Raw genomic sequence first — 15020 nt, 5'->3', positions numbered from 1 at the left:
CTGGCTGGGCTCCGGGGCGGCCTGCCGAGCGGCAGCGGCGCCCCGCAGGCCCGGCGAGCCACCGCCGGCCGCGCCGGCCGCGCCTGCTGGGTGAGAGGCGAGCGTGGCGTCAGGGCGCCGCGCCCTGTCGGCGGTTAGTGCACTCCACACCGTGCAGGGTCCGGCGCATGCAGTGCCGGAGCCACAGACCAAGACGAAACTAGATGGCTACAGAGGAGAACATAACCGTGATGACCGCCCTACAAATATAGTCACCGCGACCACCAGAGAGCGACGGTGTGCCAACTAGTGTGTCATAATGCTGCCGTACAGAACTGACGAGATTTCCCAACATAAAGACAGTGTTCGACCTGTGAGGCGCCGAAGGTTCCAACTGGTTCACAGACACGTTTGAGCGGAAACAGAGACGGCAGACACCAAAGTGTCCAGTCACACGGAGTAGGGCCACAGATCACCAGGAGCACAGAAGCGACAGAGAAGACACTGACCCTAGACCTGAACGTCCACAGACTTCTGCAATCGGTGTCCAAATACCATCTTTGGGGAAGGAAATTAAACTTCGCTGATGCACAAAAATACAGCAGATATTCCATGCCAGAGATGCATAAAATATCGCCTGTTGTGTTAATGGTTAGCAACATACGACGAAAGACAAACTCTAGCACCAGACAAACGTTGCATACGAACCAGGGGCGCTGGTTGCAGGCGAAGGAAAGAGCATCCACTGGGTTAGCTAAGGGAACCCCACTCTGGCACACCGGCCACGTCGCCGTCCTCTGTCTTCAGAGTATCGCGTCTTACCTCGACCTTCTCCCTGGAGAGTGGCCATCAGTCCCAGGTCATCGGGACGCTGCGCCTCCGCAGACCTGGCCGCCACTTCAGCGCGAGTCACACACCTCTGGCTCTCGAAAGAGCCGGCGGACGGGCTCCGGGCCGCCGCCGAGCCAGCGCGCACGGCCCGCTCGAACCGGCCCGGCTCCCCGCTCACAAACTGTCGGATGCTGCGGATCTCGACGGCCTCGCAGCCCGGGGAGCGGGTCCTGACCACAAGCCGCACCTGGGCACACACCGGCCCCTGGTCCTCCTCCTCTGTGGAGTCAGTACGCTGGATGTGCGGCCCCAGGGACTCCTCCGAGCCGCTCAGGGTCGGCGGCCCGACGGACAGACCGCCGCGGCCCCACGAAGCGTCCCCCAGCGGACTACCCGGCGGGCTGGGACCGCTGGCGAGGCTCAACGGACCCCCGAACGCTGCCGCCGAACGCCTCACAGAGCCGTCCACCTCTCGCACAGAGGGAACCATGTTCTCTCTCTGAGACGAGATCCTGCCTGCCTGGAAGAGATCTCTGTCTTCTCCAAGGGCAGTACCTCCGCTTTCCTCCCCCACGAGTGGATCTCTGCCCACCTCCCGTTCGGGAGAGGCCCAGTCCTGCTCAGGTTCCTCGGTCAGGGAGAGCCTCCGCAGGCCCTCCGCCACGTCGGCCAGCTGTCGCGCCACGCTGATGAGCCGGCACTGGTCCTGGTCCAGCTCGGTGCCAGCCGGCAGCTCCGTCAGGCTGATGTCCGGCGCCGTCTCACCCTCAGTGTCCGAGGAGTCCCAGCCGGCCGGACCGGCCGCCGCGTCCGCGAACTCGCTCAGAGGGCTCACCGAGGCCGTGACGTTACCCGTCAGGTCAGCCGTGACGTCAACAGGGAGGGGCTTCTGGACAGGAGGGGCGGATGTCGGCACGGCTGTGGCGGTATCATCCGAGTGACGAGGGAGACTCCCGAGGTCACCGAGGTCACCAGAGAGCCCCAGGTCACCGAGGTCACCGGCGAGGTCAACGGGCAGAAGGTCGCGGTCGGCGACAGCCAACAGCGCCCAGCGAGGGCCGCGCGGTCCCCCGGCGAGTGACGTCACCGGCCACTCCTCCGTGATGGTCAGCGGCGGCCAATTGGCGGCGTCCGGCGGCAGCTGTGACGTCATCTCAGAGGTGGTCAGCGGCAGCCAATCAGCGGCGTCCGGAGGCAATGGTGACGTCATCTCGAGCTCAGAAGTGGTTAGCGGTTGCCAAACAACTGCGTGGGACAAGTGCGAAGAGTCGACAGAGGTGGCATTGTCGTTAGCAACTGTTGAAAAGTGGACTGTGTTACGACAGGCGATTGGGAGCACATTGGCGTGCAAGAAAACGCGACTATGGATCGAGCAGTGTTATCGGGCAGACAGAGCTGTTATTTGGAAACATTCAGTTACTTTGGATGAAACAAACACTGCCTTTATGTAGGGAAATCTGATAGAATCGAGTCACAATGGAAACTGGAGAGACTACACAACTGGAAATAGAGCTGCATCGAGCCGCCAGAAAACTACGGAGTGGACCTAGTGTGAGACGGGCACTACGTTGGCACTGTGGAGAGAGTCTGACAGTCGTGCCGGCTCGGTGTGAGAAAGTTTCGGTGGCGGAGCGACCAGGCGGGTCGGAGAACCCAGCTAGCTGGTTCAGCGGAGACGACCTCACAAATGGCGAGTGTTAGCGCTACGGGACGTCACTCGGGTTAGTGGTCACGCACCGCAATCAATGTCCACTTTGTTCGGAATTTACTTCAAGTACTTAATCCAGAATATAATAAAAAAACATCAATATGATATAAAGTTTATATGAAGGTAATTGAATATTTAATGCTTGTCGACCATGACGAAAAAAATGACGGTAGAACGATGCAAAATCGACCATTTTTCCCAAAACCGGCATGGCCTCTCAATGATGCTATGAAAAAGCAAAAATCCCGACTTACAGAACAAATGAACCAAATTCGTCTCCAGTCACATGAGAAAATAACGAATATTGTCGAGAAAATAGCGAATTTTGTCCGAGAACAAAGTGGAACATTGTTGCGCCCGAACCTGTACCTTGCGGCGGAGCGGAGGCGACCGGCGCGCCATCTGCCGAAACATCTGTGTGAAGGCAGCTGGTCAGACCAACTAGCAGTTACAGCAGCGACCGCCGGCGGCGCATCTGTCGGCCGAGCTCGGCGGATATAGGTAAACTACGCTGCGCTGTGCTAACTGGGTTTGCCGTAGAGGTGGGCGGGAGGGGGCGCACTCACTCTCACACTCTCACACTCTCACACTCTCACACCCTGCTGCCAGCTGCAGGCCTGTGGGCTCAGAGATCACGAACAGACGAACAGACAGACACGAGCCAATCATACGCACTCAGTGGGGCACTCCACACCGCTCATACCAGGAGCACAGCACTCACTCACTCACGGTGAAAAGGAACCAGCTCACTCACTCACATAGACAGAGGAGAGGTCACTCATTCATCGCATGGAATTGCAGGCATTTGGAGCTGGCAGCGCTCGACCAATCTCTCTGTGCTAACACACGCTCGGTATGTCACGAGGTCGACACCCGCTCACACATCACGGTAAGGCAGGATCACTCGCTCCATGTGACAGGTGACACACAGTGTGAGAGGCCGGCCCTCTGAGGGCCCGCGCCGACTAAAGGCTCCGGAGAGGGCCTTTGAGATAGCATAGTCCGATTGGACCGACTACTGGGTCGCTCGAATGGTGGCAGGGGCTAACTAGTCAACAAATCGAGTCTGAGCTAAGTTTAAAAGTAACTTTTACAGAATTTGTATCCGTTGTCACGGCGTGGGCGGTGACTTGATAAACATTCTCTTCTGAGAACCCGCTTTATTGCTATCTTGTAGGTTAGTCAGCCGCACCAGCATTCGAGCGCCCCAGTTGGTACACGGCCACTAAATCATAAACAGTGTCTAAGACGAGTTCGATTCGTCTCGGTACATACCTTTCTCCTCGACGCTTTGCGCAGCCTCGGACTTCTGAAGATCTCCTGAAACACAAGGAAGAGGGAAATTAGACTGGCGCTGCACGACGTACGCAATGACTGGCTGACTTACCTGAGCTTTGGACGACTGATCATCAGCAGATTTCTGAAGATGTGATTACGTACCTGTTGGGAGGAGAGCAGAAGACAGGTAGGTACCACCTCACCCCTGTATTTGCACTCATATGAGACTTGCAGAAACTAACTAAGGGAGCAGACGTGGCTATTTTGAGGATATTTCAGCGAGGGTAGGTAAGAGATACCTATATGGCGACTGAAGAGGCCCTGCGACCGCATTTCAGAAGTTGTGTGAAGAATTGCTTAAGGATATTTATTTGTGTTAGTCCCGACTTCTGTTAGCGGGATGGTATGACAAAATCGTGCAGCTATACTGAGTTATTGCGGTCCTATCGAGCAAGTTCTACGCTTCATCCCACTGACTTTTTTACTTGACCTGTTCCCCCCAAAATATGTGACAGGTTGCGGGGACTAATAACACCGTTCTAATAACACTGGAGCCTGCCACAGGTGTGTTGCTGACCTGCCCTCCTGTTAGCCCTCCCCGTCAGAACCCACCCGACCGCCCTGACTCAGAGATGCCCCGCTGTTCCCACCCTGACCTGACCACAGGCCCTGACCCGGAGATAGCCCGCTGTGTCACCCTGACCTGACCCAGAGATTGTCCGCTGTTCCCACCCTGACCTGGCCGCGGCGCAGAGCTCAGAGGCGGTGCGTACCATCTGAGCGGCGGTCCCAGAAGCGGCGGCAGTCGGCGTACGTCAGCGAGCGCCGGGTCGGTCCGGCGCGGCTCAGAGGACACTCCGGGACAACCGCCGCGCGGCGGGACAGCCGCTCCAGTCTCTGCTGCACGGTACCCGCCGGCACCAGCGTCCGCGGCGGCAGCGGCGGCGGCAGCGGGGACGGCGGCGGAGACCGATCGAGGGCACCTCCCAGGCAGACAGTCTTGTGGAAGCTGACGAACAGCGCAGAGACACAGGAGGGGCTCTGCACCTCCAGTCGCAGCTCCGTCCGACACCCAGGCATGGTCGCAGGATTCTGTGCTTCTCGGTAGTGTTTCGGTGTCCGATAGCGCGCCAACTCGGTACGCGCAGTGGAAGTCGTCTTCGGACGGCGTTGTTGAAATGGTCCGGTGGTCGGTGACGTTGGTCGGTGATCGGTGTCAGTGATTGGGGATTGGGGTCGGTGCTACCGTGGTGCCACTGGTGCTCAGTTTACAAGGGCGGGAGGTTCGGAACAGTGACCCTCGGTGCTCTGGGACGGTTGCTCGGTGTTATGAGAGACGCTACTCGGATGCACTGGCCCCTCCTTGGCACGGTGCTCTAACTGGTAAGCTGGTAGAGAGTTTGGGAACGTGGTAATGTGGTGCGGACGTTGTGTCAATGTGAGTGATATTATTGTGTCATAACTTGCTCACCTATAAGCGGAGTATAAATATCGGAAGAAAGGAAATATATACACCTGGATGGCTGTAAGGATTGATAAATACAAAACGTAAGTGAAATGCTTCTCTATTCCTTGTTGCTATTTAAACAAAAAGAACTACGAACAACCTAAGCCTACAGCAAAACAATCGTCTACTTGGTTCCGTTCTGCATTCTGCCGCCACGAGCTGCCGGTTTCCTCCCGCCAGCCGCCGGCCGCGCCTCGCCTCCCTGGCGCCGTCTACCGGCGGCCTGAGGAACCTCTGTCTCAGTCCTCCGTCCACCAGGCAGCGCGCGGGCCTCCGGCGTCGCTCCCTGCTGACGCCGGCGCCTCGTCTGCTCCTGTTTGCCCGACTCCTGAGAGCCGCTCACTTCCTTCTGCTGTTTATTGCGCTTAGTTTCCTGACCAGACGCGTTGGCAGACGGCTCAGTCAGGTCGAGCAGGTACTCCACCATAACGGAAGACCTCCTTCTGCGGTACACCTCGCCCAGGGCTACCTCCTCTGTGTCGGTCAGAAGGGAGGCCAGGTCGAGGCCGTCCAGCTTCTGGCGGCGCTTCTTTCGTCCCGGCAGCGCCACGAACGTCTCCCCTTCGCGCAGCGGAGCTGGCTCCGGAACGTCGATGGAGAAAGATTTGAAGTCGGGCATGCCACGACGACGCAGCTTCTCGCCATCCTCCATGACGACCAGAGTAGACTCCAGGAGGGTTAGGGCCGCGTGAACACCGGGCGTCGACGGGCGACGAGGCATATCGGCTATCCCGAGGTAACCATCCGTTTCAATGTCTTCTCCTTCGGTGTCCTCGCCAGTGCTGAGCTCGTCTTTCGGCTGCATCCCTTCGGGCAGAGGCTCTTCGCTGACACCTTTGTCCGAAATGCGAACCATGTTCCTCCTCGGAGACGGCAGGAGGGAGGCGTCCACGCTCAGCCTGCGCAGCGCCTCCTGGAGGCTCCAGCCCTCCTCGTCGGAGAGGTCCGAGTCGCCGGTGGACTGGCTCCTGTCGCCCGCCTGGTTCGGGCTCGGGACTGTGGAGAGTCGGCGCAGCGCCGTGTCCAGATCCCACTCCTCTGAGCCGGTCGAGTCCGTGTCCAGGTCGGTGCCGTCCGTGTTGGGGAGTCGCTGCACCTCCTGCACACTCAGACTCTCGCGGCGCGCTGTCTCGACGATCTCACGCAGCTCCTGGTCCGGGTCGTGGTACGTCTCCAGGCTGGACACGCGCCCCGTCAGATCCTCCAGCCGGGCGAAGAACGCCGCCGCCGCAGCCGCCGCGGCCGTCGCTGAGAACGAGGGTCTCTGGCGCGCGGCCGAGCGGCCCACAGCCGGGTCCTCACCGCCCGACAGGTACTCCTCGTCGGTAGGCAGCCCGCAGAGCTCCTCCAGGCCGCAGTAGCCCTCCGGCCAGCGGTGCAGCCGGCGCTGCACGGCGCTCACCTCCGGCGACGGGCTCGGCGTCTGACGGGACCGTCGGCTCGAGGACGATTCGGGCCGACGGCGCGGCGCCGGCGCCGGCGGCGACTGGGCGTCATCAGAGTCGGCGTCACCGCCCGGGACGATGAACGTCATCTGCTGGGGCACCGTCTGTCCGCGGTCCTTCTGCCGGCTGCGGCGGCGGGGACCGCGGCGCCGACGGCTTGGCTTCGCTGCTGCGGCCACCGCGCCGCCGGTCTTGGCCACCGGTGACGTGACCGCAGTTGGCGGCGAGGTTGACGCCGTTTCGGGAGTGACTTCCTCCTCATCAGTGGTAACCGCCACCTCCGGCACGGGCACGGACAGTCGGTCCCTCTGCTTTCCGGCCACGAACGTCACGGTGTCAGCGTCATCCACCGGTGTGGTGGCTTGCTCTCCGGGCGTCGGCGGCGGCGCCTTCCTCTCCTCCTCCTCTGAATCCTCGCAGAACTCCTCATCAGTGACTCCAGGCGGAGCGGCAGCCATCGACAGCTTTCGCAGCTCTCCCTCTGCGGGCAGCACGGTGACGCTCTCGCCCCCGCCGGCCGTCTCTCGCAGCTGCACCACCATCGGCGACGAGTCGGGCAGCGTCACGCTTCCCCGGGATCCGAGTGAAGCCGCGGCGGCCGCAGCCTCGTCAACCGACCCCAGCGACTCCTGGTCCGTCTCCCCTTCGTTTCCGGGGTCGGAGGGTGGGGCCAGGGAGAAGCCCGTCGACTCAGGACGGTCGACGTGCTCAGTCTGTCGGGACGGCTCCGCCGACTCGTCGGACGAACTCGACGACTCGTCGACGTCGACAATCTGCAGGTCAGGAACCGTCGGGGCGGCGGCGGGGGACCTGGAGCCCATGGCGGCAGCTAACGGAAACTAAATCGGCTCTAATACCTAGTGAATACTAGGGTCCGTGCGATATGGCGAGTGAAAACTACGCTTAGACTACACTACGCAAAATATGCTCATTGGATAAGGTGTTGGGTATTAAAGCGTCGTCTTGAACAGAAGTGTCAGTTTCGATCTGGAAGGAGAACGCAAAACGCTTTGTTGACAGCAGATGAGATCATACTATTGTAGAGGCACTGATATTCTTTCTTGAACCGTTAAAAACAATAAAGTTAACACGCTGAAAGTTCATTCGTTTGGACGACTATATGATAGAAAATAGTATCTGACTGTTAATTCCTGTTACACTACATATACAATAACGTCTCATTGCAAAAATGTTTCTTAAAATACCAGTGTTCCTAGTCAGTGATTTGTATGCACGGTATGCACTTCCATGTAATTGATTTCCAAATTCCCAGCCATCATTATGTCGTCGGTGTTTTCCCAGTTCGGCGCTATTTGTCGCCTTCTTTCGTAGTTCTAGTCAATCGCCAATGCGTCCAAACCAGCAGCATTCCAGTCACCTCAGTAGGTAAGTAGGTATCGGTTGAACTGTTACGGCCCAAGTCAGTGACTGTCAATGCTGGTGGCAAGGCACTTTGGAGAACTATCTTCCCAGCACCACACAGATCAGCTGAAACGGAACAATGTGTATATCGCCTTTCTACCGGCAACGCTAGGTACACGGGCAGAGAAGCAGTAGCGTTCTAGGGCCGCGGGTTTCAAACACACACCAGTTGGAGTCGGGCGAGAAAAATGCACACCACTCTGTCGCAGAGGCTCGGCAACTTCTAAATCATGTCAGCAGCCCAGGCGGGAAGCAGGGTGTCTGGGATGCCATAAGCTTTCTACCGGATTTTGATTGTTAACGACAGCAAGTCACAGTTCCGTCAAGCCATGAAATCGGAAGTTTCAGAGCCACTGCGGCAGACGTACCCTGCGCGGCGCGATCGAGCCGCCTACGAGGCCGAGCCACGGTTTTCGCGTCATTATCGCATCGCTGTGCCCGAACAGGAGAAACGTGAGCCGAAGAGCGAGAAGCCGGTGGATGGCGGGTGCCACACGATAACAGGTGCCACCGATGGACGGAGGGGTAGAAGAGGAAGTGGGAGACACGTGGGAGAGAAAGGTGGGTGCGGGTGAGACGCGGCGGCGGCTCGGAGCCGCGCAGCCGCGGACGGAGACAAATTTCAGAGACAAATTCGCGCGCACCCTGTTCAACCCGAGTGGGTACGGACAGTCCCGTCCTGCTCATCTAGGAACACCATCTGAGTATTAGAGCGAGCTCAAATTCAGTCATAAGAGTTGGCGTTTGCGGGCTCAGGAGCCGCGCGGTTTGGGTACCATCCTTCTATCACATACCCCGCCCATCGGCCCCTGAAAGACACTCACATTCTCACTGCTCGGCTGGGCGCCACCGCTGGCAGCCGAGAGCGGCTACCCGCTACCCTGGACCGACGCCAGTTACCTCAGAATACACTACGCTAGAGCGACAACGGAAAGAAGCACAGCACGGGACGCCCTTTGGCGTCGGATAGCTAGGCATGGCGATGTTAATCTCATTGCTTTGGAGCAGGCCGCGGGACTCCCCACAGTCCAGCCAGTCTCCTGACGCTCAACGGTGCTCGTAGGAGCACCGCGGGGGCAAAAGCGTCAGAAAACAGGCTCTGACCACCAAGGGGTATCGCTAAGCTCAGAAGCAAAATATTTCTACGTATATCCCCTGTAATATCCCCCTGCCGATCGCAGCGCCGTTGCGCGCTATTCGTGTTTTATTCGGAGTCGCCCTCACCACTCTCGGGCTTATATTCGAACTTGTGGCGCATGCGTTTAGCGACCTTGGATTTGACGCTGAACACGGGCGTGACAACGTCGGCCGACGACCTGGGCGGGGAGGGCGGCGCGGGTGGAGAGGCGACGCGCGTTGGCTGCGGCGAATGGCGGCGCGGCGGAGACGAGTGGCGCTGCGCAGCTTCAGCAGCGGCTTGTGCTGGAGACGTCGACGTCTCGTCCTTAGTCACCGTTCCTCCCGACGACGCTCCCGAATCGAGCACAATCTGGGTCACCAACGAGGTGGTTGACTCGTCAGGCGACAGCGAGGAGTCGTCAAACTCGACGCGTCGGCCACCCGAGCGTAGCGATGAGCTGGTTGTCGTCGACGACGAGCCTGCTGACGGCATGTCCACCTCACAGGACGACTCTGTCTTCGAGTCGGGCGAGGTGCCCGACATTGGGGTCTGTGGTGAGAAGACCACCGCCTCCACGTCACCGAACGACAGTTCGCCCGCATCGCGGCCGGAGCTGGAGCTGGAAGAAAGTCCGTGCCTTTGCTTGCAGGTGGCGCGAGGAGCAACTCCGGACGAGGCGGAGCTGCGCCCAGACGACGTGGTTGAGGACGATGACACATTGTAACCTCTGGAGGACACGGCTGAGCAGTGTGACACCTCATAACGGGAGGATGATGTTCCCTCCTTCGTGGATACGAAACTAGAGCGGGTACCTGTGGACGACGTCGACTTGCTGCTGCAAGATTTCGCGGATCCGCCAGAGGGCTGTTTCTCCAGACGCGGGCCACCCGTGACCGTTCGTTTCTGCTTTCTCGGCGTTGCACCATGCGGTCCCGGCCGTGCTCGGGCGCCGCGAGTCGACTCAACAGAGGCGTGACTCGATGGCACAGCCGAAGAGGCGAGAACTTCAATCGACGGCTGCGAAGACGCCGACGACGACTCTTCGCCACTGGAGCGCAGACGCTCCAGAGAGCGACTCCATCGTTCGTCAGAAGGGTCCTGACGAATGCGGAAGAACTCAAACGAAGAGTAGTTGGGCTGTCGGCCGGCGCTGAGGTCCGGCTCACTGTACACAAACTGGAGCGTATCACCACTGGCCACCGTGCGCATAAACACCTCGGAGGTGGCCAGTCCTGAGGGGAAGCGCCTCGGAGTGCTCGGCATTGAAGCCGACGAGCGTTGACGATCGTCGGGCGCGTCCTCGGGTGAGTCCACCGCAGTGGACTTCTCCTCGGCTTTGTCGGCAGCCCCTGCAGCCGGAGCTACCGAGGGGCACTGGTCTGACCAAGAGACGCTCTGAGACACCGGTGATGGCTCGACCGTGACGGTAGAAACATCGTCACCTCCAGATGCAGGAATTAAATCGGGTGCTTCATCAGAATGCCCTCTTCCCTCTTTTGATTGCACAGTTTCGTGTGTGGTATCTCTCTCGTCGAGGGCGATGGTAGTAACATATGTAATGTCGTCTCCTTCCCGGCTTTCACGAGTCACTTCAGTGCTGATTTTCGTCACATACTGTGCCACGGGATCTCTCTGTTCCGGTTCCTGCTCAGCGGTCTCTGACGTCTGAGTGTGATCGCCTCCCTCTGTCACTGGTACCACTGTGCAGGTCACAGCGTCAGGCGACGTGTCGTATCCCAGTTCGACAGTCGAGGCCGCCACTGTTACCACACCGTGCATCCCTGGGTCACCAATCTCGTCACCAGGTGAACGTCGCGACGCCTGACTGCCCACATCGACCACCTGAGCGGGGAACTGGACAGGCTCCTGAGTGTCAGCACCCGCCACGATCTGCTCCGGGGCCTCAGACACTCCCTGCTTGCCTCCCTCATCAATTTTCGGTTCAGTAGCTGAGCTAGTTTCGATGGTGACAAGTGTCAATTCCCCTGATTTGTCATCTGATATAGTTTGTGACCTACTCGTGATCTTAAACTCTTCACCGACTTGCATCTGTGAGACCAACGATTCATCTGATGTCATCGTAGAATCCATCGTAACAAGCACTTCTCCGGCGGTGTCAGCTCTCGTTTCTAACTGAACTTGGTGCCCACTGGATTCGATCAGCTTTTCAAAATCGGACGAAGTGTCTTCAATAGTAAATGACTCAACATGCTTAGTTACCTCAGTTCGAGTTGCAATGTGTTCTGAGGTTACAGTGTGAGACTCAGAAATAGTGGTTTCTTCCACCGTCGTGTCAACCGACGTACAGCTTTTCTCGGTTATTGTCGTGTCAGCTGAGACCTGTCGCCTATCTGCTTGCATCTCTCTGACGCTCTCACCGGCGAGTTTGAGATAAGAAGTTTCAGAGTCCTTACCCACGCTCTCCAGTCCCAGATCTCTCTCCACGTCACGAGTCTCTCCAGTGAGATCTCCCGCTTCATCGCCCTCCGCCTGATGTTTATCGAGCTCCTCGTCTACCGTTCCCAGCTCCTGTTTCATCATCACCGCCAGCTCCTTGCTCTCGGAGAGCGGCGTCGGCGTCGAGTCTGGTGTCGGAGTGAGCTGGATGCCGGGACGGATCTCCCGCACCTCCCGCCGGATCTCGCGGGACATCTGCTGCACCTCAGCCAGCAGCGCCGTCAGGTCAGACTCCGTGAACTCCTCGATCTCCTTGTGCTCCTCGTGGTGAGTCGGCTCCGGCGCCGCGTCGTGAGCGTGCTCCTGCGCCCGGCTAACCGTCGGATGCTCCACCGTTCGAGTCACCACGGTAACACGCTTCCCCGTGCTGGGACGCTTTTCCACACGGACGCGAATCAGAGCTCCGGGCTTCAGGTATAGCGCCACAGGCTTCTCCTTGCTTGGTGTGCGCGGCGGGGTGGCCGCCAGCGCCTCGGCTAGGTCGGAGCTGAGGCGCTCCTGCAGCTCCTGAGGAGTCATAGAGGAGTCTGCCTGTGCCTGGCGGGCGGCGCGGAAGCGGGCCAATTCACGGGAGATGATCTCCTCTGCGTACAAGGCTTCGCTGCGGGCAGACGTATCGGCTGGCGACGGCGGCGGTTCGGTTACCATATCCGCCTCAGCTGGAGGTGCCGATGGTGGGAAATCGAGGGCAGCGGGCTCAGCTGCCACTCCATGCGGAGACTGCGACAGCGAGTCCGGCTGCGTCAAATCGGAGGTTGATGAGGCAGGAGGCTGTTCTTCTTCAGATCTCATTAAAGATTCTGCAGCTGTTACCGATTCTTTCTGATCCTCGTCATCTTTGGGTCGCGTTTGTAAAGCTGAAGCTACAAACGCTGTTTCGCGCGGCGTACTGGCGGTAGGATCTTCAACTGTGCCGATATCCGACGGCGATTCCGACGCAAGAATTGTGGGGGAATCTTCCTGCTGACTAATGACACCTCCCATCATCTCACACTCGTCGCCTGGTTTGGAAGCAGGCTCCTCCAGCCATTCAGTCAGGACCGGCATCTCATCATACTCGCCATCGGTGTCCGAGAAGTTCTCTCGCTTCCTCTCAACTCGTTGCATCTCGTCAGCGCCGTATGTTCTGTCTGAGGGAGCCTCCGTCTGCGAGGAGCCCAGATCCCACACCTGAGACATCATCTCCTCCGTGTTCTCCTGAGGGCTGGTCTCCAGGACCGCCATCAGGGCCTCGGTTGGGGCAGAGGACGACGAAGACTGCTTCTGCTGACCAGCAGAGTGACCAGAAACCTCCTCTGTGAGAGAGACAGCCAGCGTACCTGGAACGTCCACACTCTCTGCGTCCAGTTCTTCGATTTGATCGCCAGCTGACTTCGTTCCTAGATCTTTGCTATCCAATTCTGAGTGATCAGCTTCTGGCATTTTCACCTCTTTCGGTTTTCCTTCTGAATCAGACTTAAATTCGAAGCCTGAGACTGTCGGTAGCTCATCCTCGCTTTTTAGTGGAGCTGATTGGGTCTGGTACGGAGTCTGGGGCTCCAGGTGGATGTACTGAAGCGCTTCAGCCTGTTCAATCATTTCCTCCTCAGTTGGGCTTCTTCTTTCAGCGTCGTGCTTCTCCTTGTCGTCTTGTTCATGCTCTGAAGGTAAGCATACCACGGCAATTGTTTCTGTTGTAGATGGCTCGTCAGTTTCAGTGGGCTGAGAGGATGTGGTTTGTTTCAATTTAAAAGCTATTTCGGAGAAATTTGTGTCCTCATCATATGGTTCAGAAGAATCATGTTTTGTCTCGGCGACTGGTTGTGTGCCACTCATCAGAGAGCTCGTGGCTGCATCAGTGATGCTTATGTCTGTCTCTATCGATGTTTCAGATGTAGCTTTTTGTGTTTCAGTGACTGGTTCAACAACTTCCTTCAGTGATTCCTTCCTCACCTCTCCCATAGCCACTCCTGTCCTCTCGTCTTCTGCGAACGCAACTCGCTTGGTAACCGTCGTCGTATCTGAAGTCTTCTGTTTTGATCCAGTTTCTTGGGGAGCAGGGGATCCAGATTGCGCAGCATCCTCTTCAGATTCCTTTGTTAACTCTAGCTCAGACTCAGCGACTGCCTGCATTGTTTCTGCAGCCTCAGCCGTAGCAATTTGTTCAGGCCTCACAGGTGTTTTCATCACATCTTTTATTGTTTCAACGCTATGGGAAGATATGACATCTACATTGTCTGATTTTGCATCAGAAGCAGAAGCAGAAGTTGTCTCTACGAGTGTTTCGGGATGGTCAATTGAATCTTCACCCGGCTCTTCAGGCTGCTCCGTGCTAGTTTGCATGATAGTTTTCTCTAAAGTTATGCTGATGGGCGCAGACTCAGACAGCTCCGTGTTGTCCTGTGAGCTGTAGTGGTCAGCATGCCTACCGTGTTTGATTTCTTTCAGAACCACGCTGATCTGCTCCGTGGCGGATTGTTCCGCTCTGTCAGAATCATGACTCAATTCGGCTGACTGAGCCTCTGCGCCGAGCAGAGGCTCGCCAGCCTCATCGTCACCTTTCGTTTCTGCAAGTGTGCTTTCCAAAGCAGGAACCTCTGTTTTGACCAGAGGTTGTGGACTTGAGTCCGTTTTCGTTTCCTCAAAATGAGTACTGTCTCGTTTGGTTTCTTCGGGCTGTTCGCCACGACCTGATGTAAGTACATCTATGACTTCCTTACTCGGGTCTGTGCATGGCACAATTATTGCCGAGCCACTGCCAGTGTCGCCGACAGTCACAGCCGTAACGCTGCCGCTCATCGGTTCCTCTGATGAGCTCATAGATATCTTTTCCCATCCCGTGGAAGTTGTCATGACGGAAGTCAGCTTAGTTGTGGCCTCCCAGTCGCTGAGGCCCTGAGCCAAAGTATCTTCCGAAGACCCCACTCCTTCCCAGCCGGTAGACGAGGTCATGACACTCTTTTCCTCTGGGTTTTCCTCGGCTGATGTGGGAGACTCACGCCGAGGATCCTCCACTGCCGAGGGTGAGGTCGAGGAACCGTCGTCAGGGACAGCCGGCGCTGACAGTTCGGCCTGCGGGGACACATCACCCCACCTCTCGGCCTCGCTGGACGCTGACGGCGGCTGGCAGGTCACCGAACTGGGACTGGCACCATCCTTTGGCATCGGCCGCGCGAATTCGCCCCTCGGGTCCATCGGGGACTTGGCGGTCCACTCGGCGATCCTGCGCACCGTCAGACGGTCGTCGCGGAACGTCTCGTCGATGGACGACATGCGCGACTCCAAGTCCAGCTT

The 15020-nt window shown here is 58.0% G+C and overlaps 1 protein-coding gene across 1 annotated transcript in view; it reads right to left on the bottom strand.

The window, feature by feature from the left end:
- Positions 1-718: 718 nt before the first annotated feature.
- The window catches only part of LOC122383499 (ankyrin-3-like), a 247678-nt gene continuing 233376 nt past the window's right edge, over positions 719-15020 (bottom strand). Inside the window, exons 43-45 of the mRNA XM_043370002.1 lie at positions 3794-3838; positions 2888-2932; positions 719-2055 (exon numbers count right to left, since the gene is read on the bottom strand). Of these exons, the coding sequence (XP_043225937.1) occupies positions 734-2055; positions 2888-2932; positions 3794-3838 (1412 nt within the window). The 3' untranslated portion in view covers positions 719-733. The remainder of the gene's footprint in view (positions 2056-2887; positions 2933-3793; positions 3839-15020) is intronic.

Source organism: Amphibalanus amphitrite, unplaced genomic scaffold (genome assembly GCF_019059575.1).
Source record: "Amphibalanus amphitrite isolate SeventyFive unplaced genomic scaffold, NRLGWU_Aamphi_draft 000165F_arrow, whole genome shotgun sequence".
In the NCBI taxonomy this organism is placed as follows: Eukaryota; Metazoa; Arthropoda; class Thecostraca; order Balanomorpha; family Balanidae; genus Amphibalanus; species Amphibalanus amphitrite.
This window is presented reverse-complemented; position numbering and strand designations above follow the sequence as displayed.